Source organism: Gracilinanus agilis, chromosome 4 (assembly GCF_016433145.1).
Source record: "Gracilinanus agilis isolate LMUSP501 chromosome 4, AgileGrace, whole genome shotgun sequence".
Taxonomy (NCBI): Eukaryota; Metazoa; Chordata; class Mammalia; order Didelphimorphia; family Didelphidae; genus Gracilinanus; species Gracilinanus agilis.
Genome location: NC_058133.1, coordinates 246584965 through 246591185, shown reverse-complemented (window position 1 = coordinate 246591185; position 6221 = coordinate 246584965). Strand labels below are relative to the sequence as shown.

At 38.7% G+C, this 6221-nt stretch overlaps 1 protein-coding gene across 1 annotated transcript in view; it reads left to right on the top strand.

Annotated features, from left to right (window-relative positions):
• The window catches only part of LOC123243904 (histone H3-like), a 9746-nt gene extending 8602 nt beyond the window's left edge, over positions 1–1144 (top strand). The window contains exon 2 of the mRNA XM_044672046.1: positions 733–1144. Coding sequence (XP_044527981.1) covers positions 733–1144 — 412 coding nt within the window. The remainder of the gene's footprint in view (positions 1–732) is intronic.
• The last annotated feature ends 5077 nt before the right edge of the window (positions 1145–6221 follow it).

Genomic DNA, 6221 nt, shown 5'->3' with positions numbered 1-6221 from the left:
CTCTCTCTCTCTCTCTCTCTCTCTAGTGGAAAGAGCCCTGGGTTTGTTGTCCACCAGTATTTGACCTGTGGGTAACTCGTTTCATTTATCTGGGTGTTATTTTTCTCTTCTGCAAAACAAGTAAATTAATTTATGGTCGAATCGCAAAGGTTTCTTACTTTTTGAAATTATGATCTATTATTGAAATGGCTGAATTCACATAAAGACAATTCGACTTTGAGGCCTGAAAATATCTAGGAAATTCTTATCCTTTCCGGCAAAATGGACTGCAATCTGTATTTATAAGAGCCAGGAAGTTTTTTTGAAAAACATTTCATTAATCTTATACCACTGTGCATTTTTTTAAAGCACATTCATGCATCTCTACCCCCAGCCCTGGGTTTTCGTCCTACCAAATGTGATTTGGGCCAAAAAGAATAAGAAATACCTGATGATTTCTGCTTTTAGAGACACAAATCCGTCTTTCAGAAAACAAGTCAAAATGCAAACGAAAGCGAAAAAAAAAATATCCCGGAAGACCAGTCATGGGAATTCTTCAGGATTGATTTTTGCCCATTAAAATGGCTTTTTACTTAGTGAAATTAGGGGATTGAATTGAAAACCAATTAGGACATAACGCGGGACTTTCAAATGTTGCTTTGTCCAATCAGGATAGGGTCACTTCTATAAATAAGGACAGGACCGGCTCCCTTGCACTTTTCTTACTACAACTTCCTAGTAGTCTCTTTTCAGAATGGCTCGTACTAAACAAACAGCTCGTAAGTCCACTGGCGGGAAAGCACCTCGCAAACAGTTGGCTACCAAGGCTGCTCGAAAGAGCGCTCCGGCTACAGGCGGCGTAAAGAAACCTCACCGCTACAGACCCGGCACTGTGGCTCTGAGAGAGATCCGGCGCTACCAGAAGTCCACGGAGCTGCTGATTCGCAAACTGCCCTTCCAGCGGCTGGTCCGCGAGATCGCCCAGGACTTCAAGACCGACCTCCGCTTCCAGAGCTCGGCTGTGATGGCCTTGCAAGAGGCCAGTGAATCCTATCTTGTGGGACTATTCGAGGACACGAATCTGTGCGCCATCCATGCCAAGCGGGTGACTATCATGCCCAAAGACATCCAGCTGGCTCGCCGCATCCGCGGAGAGAGGGCTTAAGGCAGGAGGCCAAAATAAATCCAAAGGCTCTTTTAAGAGCCACCTATATTTTCAATGAGAGTTGTAATGTCACTTGTGTTAAGGAAATGAACTAGTACTGAAACTTTCCGTCTAGAGCAAAATAGTGGATATAACTAGGGATTGCTTTTTGAATGTTAAAATGAACTGGTAAGTTAAAATTTGTTTATCAATTACATGGCTTTGTATTTTTTTCGGGATTTTTTAAAAATACAATTCTATTATCTTGTCAGCAAGTTGTAATATCATTATGCATTTTTGTTCAAATGTTCTGTATACAGTTGACATGAAGGCATAGCTCTTGGAGGAAGGCCTTTTTTCTTTAAGAAAGGAAGCTCGCTTCTTGATTTGGGTATGACAGTCATGGGTGGATTTGAGGAAGGATGGAAACTGAACCTGTAGGATACAAAATTGATTAGGAAGGTATGGAAAGATTCTTGCAACATTGTCGGCCCAGTTGAGATTAGGCAATATAATTTGTAAATAAGTTTCTGTAAGAATAGATAGGGATTTTTAGGATCAAGGCAGCACTGAATGATCCCAAGACTTAATACTTGACCTACTAGTGAAATCCTTTCTGTTAAGAATAGGATATACAGGTTAATTTCAGGAAATACTTGCAAGTTGTTTTCTAAAATGGTTGAACTAACTAAACTTCAGTAGCAGACTTTAGTGTCTTCTCTCAACCATTCTTAATAGTTGTCATTTTCCTCTTATCTTTGCTAATCTGATGGCCATGAAGCAGAACCTCAGAATTAGCTTGCATATCTCTTAATTACTAGTTTGAAGCTTTATAATAGCTATAGCTTCAAGGCAGCTAGGTGGCCCAGTGGATATAGCACTAGGCTTGGAATCTTCACAGATCCATTCTCAGATACTTAATAGTTTGTCCAGGGCAAATTACATAACCCTGTTTGCCTCAATTCCTCATCTTTAAAGTGAGCTAGAAAAGGAAATGGCAAAACCATTCTAATAAACTTGCCAAGAAAATTCTAAATGGGGTCCAAAAGAGCCAAACAATATTTGGTTTCTTTTGAAAACTATCAATTCCTATCTTTTGACCTGGTTTCTAGGGAATGGCTCTTGTAAGTGCCAATCAATTTCTAATCTTAGAAATGAAACCTTTATCAGAAAAATTTGCTACAAAAGGTTTTCCTCCAACTTTCTCCAAATTTTAGCTGCATTTAACTTATACCTTCTTTAAAAAAAACATTTTTAAATAGCAAAAATCCACTTCCCCTAGGAAAACAATCCTTGTAACATATGAATAGTCAAGTAAATAAAATAAATTCCTGCATTAGCCATGTCCAAAGAAACTCGGTCTTTTCCATGAAGCCATCTCTTCTGTTTTGAAGTTGTGGCATATTTCATCATGAGTCTTCTAGTTAGGGTTGGTTATTGTGTTGAGTTTCATGCACTCTTTGAAAAGAAAAAAAAAAAGTATAAAAGGAATATACTCAGAACCATCGATATGCTTCTGTTCCTAGTTCAGATGAAAATGGGTTCCCACAACCCTTCTTTGTATTAGAGCTAGATTTCAATAGATGTATGGAACAAGTATTTGAGGGGCCTGGATGATATTTGCCTGAAACTTTGAGGTGGGAGGATTGAGGACAATGGAAATGAGGATTTGAGTTGGGGCAAGGACTAGGTTTTGAGATAGAGACATATCTATATTTCTTTCTAGTTACTCTGAGGTGAGGGCAATAAGAAAGAAAAATTAAGAGACTTCATCCGATCCCTTGAGGTCAGTCCTTAGGAGAATGAACTTTGTACATGTGAGTCCAGAGCAAAACCCCCTTGGGGTAGGTAGAATAGTTCTATAGTCGAAATCTATATTCCCACATGAAATACGCACATTAGTCTTTCCCTTCTACCTTCAAATCTCTCATACAAATCTTTTCAGCTGAGAAACTTCTTACTCAAATTGTAAATAGGAGAAATATAAAATAGGATTTGTCTTCTAACATGGAGGCATCTGCTTGCCTCAATTTCCCTACCATGTGGGAAAGAATAGCCTCACATAGCCAGAATAAAGTCCATATTTAATCCTGGCCAGACTGCTCAATTTCTGAATACTGTCTTTTTATGTGGAGTGGGTTTTGTTGGGGGGCCTACCACCCCCAGAAATCACTCTAATGAGTAGGCAGGAAACTCAGACAAGATGCTGATGAGAAACAGCCTTTATTAGAGAAAGAGCAGACATCAGGGAACATTGCTGGGTTTTACCCTCAGCCATGTACATAGGCTTACAAAAAGAATCCTTATTTTATAGGAAATCTATACAATGGTTCTTTGAGTTCACTACCACCTGTGTTTGAGTCATTGGTTTCTTATCTGACATCCTCTTTACCCCCTTTTTGGTTCCCAGCTCTCTTTGAACCATGAGAGTTTTTTCTCAAATTAACATTTTCTCAATTTTAGTCATAATTCAGGAATGTGCAAGACTAGTGCCACAATTTCTAGATAGGAGTGCTATTCCCATAGGAGATTCTCTTACTGTATTTTCTAGACTCCATGGCTTCCTCATAGGACTCTGTACTGTAATTTTCCTTGGGACTTCATTTTCTTAACCCTGCAGTGAGGATTACAAGTCAATTGATAATTAATAACAAAGAAAAGGAAAGGTATTTGGTTGCTTTTAATGTATTACTAATAATCAGAAGGGGCTTGGTTGGGGGAAGGGTCTGTTCACTTCAGGGAGAGAATGTCTCTACTTTTGGTTATGTAAAGATACACTTTTCTCTCTTCTCAGAAGGGCATAACTACTACTATTAATCCTAAAGCTAACCATAATTGTAAATAATGCACTACTAATTTTTAACTCCACACTGTTGTACCTAAAGGACAAAAAATTACACAGTTCACCCACAGCACAATAAAGTGAATTGGGAGGGGGGAACATCATTTCTCTTCTGTTTAGACTCTGTGGCTGAGATGTTTATTTTGTTTTGTTTTTCATTTAATTGCTTTTTATTCATTTATTTTATAATCCTTTTCAAGAGATGGCAATAATCTCCATTGGAACCATAAATTCCAGCCATGGAAATCTCAGAGCCAAATTCCAGACAGGAAGATTCAGCCAGCCCACCCAAAAGGGATGCTCTAAGAAGCCTGGGGACCTGGGACTCAAATCGGAAGGGATTTTGGACTTGGAACTGGGACTACTCCAAAGGAGATGAGCTAAACTACAAACGTAATCCTCTTCCCCTCCTGAAGTGTTGGGGGAGATTATGCCCCACATATTTGGGAGTAAAATGTTTGTGTACTTGTTAATACATTTTTGAAGCAAATGTTTCTCTATAGAAACTAATCCTAGTATTCATGGTAAAATGGAATACGAGTGCAAGGGACCCATGGCTACAAGTACCTTCAGATGATGGGCGCCAAGGTAGTCAGTGTTACATTGAGAAAATTACCTCTTTTCAAGATTAGATATTTCTTTCCATTTTCTATATACCAAAAATGCAAAACAATGCAAAATAAGACAAACAAAAAAACTTTGACATCATTTTCTACTCTTTTTTTTTTTTTTTACACTAGGTTTTGATGAAGTGGTGTCTTTCTCTTTGTCAAAACCAAACCCTCTACATGTACCCTTCATCCCAGGAATCGGCAACCTTTTTGGCCGTGAGAGCCATAAACGCCACATTTTTTAAAATGTAATTTCGTGAGAGCCGTACAGTGCTCACAGTGTGAGCTCCTGTAACAGAACCTGAAAAAAGTTGACTTTATGGCTCCTGCAGAAAGAGCCATACGTTGCCGACCCCTGCTTCATCCCATTCCCTCTTGTCTGCAGTTTGCTTTACAAATCATCACACTTTCTATAATCTTTAATTTCAACCTGTCTACCTGTTCTTACTTTTTGCCTACAAACACATCCAAGACTACATTACACTTAAAAACATCTCTATTCCCTCAAGCTATTGTCCTATATTTATCTCCCCTCTCATTTTCCATCTAACTCCATTAAAAAAAAAATGTAGAGGGTTTGTTTTTGACAAAGACACCACTTCTAGGTTCTATGAAGTCTATGCTCTTTGCATCAACTTCATATCCTCTCATTTCTTTTAGTTTTCTGCAAACTGATTCCTGGCCTCAAAACTCTCCACCAGATTACTAGTCATCCATTCATTGTTGGCTCTGATGATCTTTTCCATTCTTTGACATTAGCAAGTACCTTCTCCCACTGGATATTCTTTTTTCTCTGGGATTTCATGACAATGTTCTCTTAATTCTCTTTTTGACTGGTAGCTTCTTCACAATCCCCTTTGCTGGATCATCATTCAAATCATGTCCCTATCTAGGGATACACCCCAAGGTTACTCACTTAGTGACTGCTTCAATGTCTATGGGTTTAGGTACCATTTCTATGCAAATAATTTCCAGATGCATATATATAGCCTTACCCAGACTATGAGTTGGGAAGAGGATGGATGTTATTTTTTATGGGGTCCAATATGAGTCACCTCTTTTCCCTAACCCTGAAGCTTTTCATGAAAAAAAGAGGAGAAAGTTAATGAGGAAGAAGATATTGAGTAGAAGGAGGATGAGTGGGAGGAGTGAAAGAAGAAAAAGAGAAGAAAAACTCAAGATCAGGAACTGGTTTATTTTTGTCTTTTTATCTTTAGCATATACCACAGTGGTGCCTGGCACATAATAAGGCTTGTTTGATTAATTGATTTCTCAACAGCTCTTCCCAAAACCCATTTCACTGTGGAGTAGAGTTGTTCAACTTCTCCACAGTCCTAGAAATCAGTCAAAAAATAAGCATTTATTGGGGACAGCTGGCTGGCTCAGTGGATTGAGAGTCAAGCCTAGAGATGGGAGGTCCTGGTTCATATCTGGCCTGAGACATTTCCTATATTGGTGTGGGAAGCCAATAAGAGAATAGATAAAAATCCGAGACTCCTTTTTTGACCCCTTTTGTGATCCTTGTGATTTCTTGTTGAAAAAGTATTGTGGCCTTATTGAAAAGCTTTAAGTTCCTAGCAAACCTGAATTTAAAGGGTTAACACTGTTCCCCTTTGACCAGGAATGCTGCTGCCTGGTATAGCCA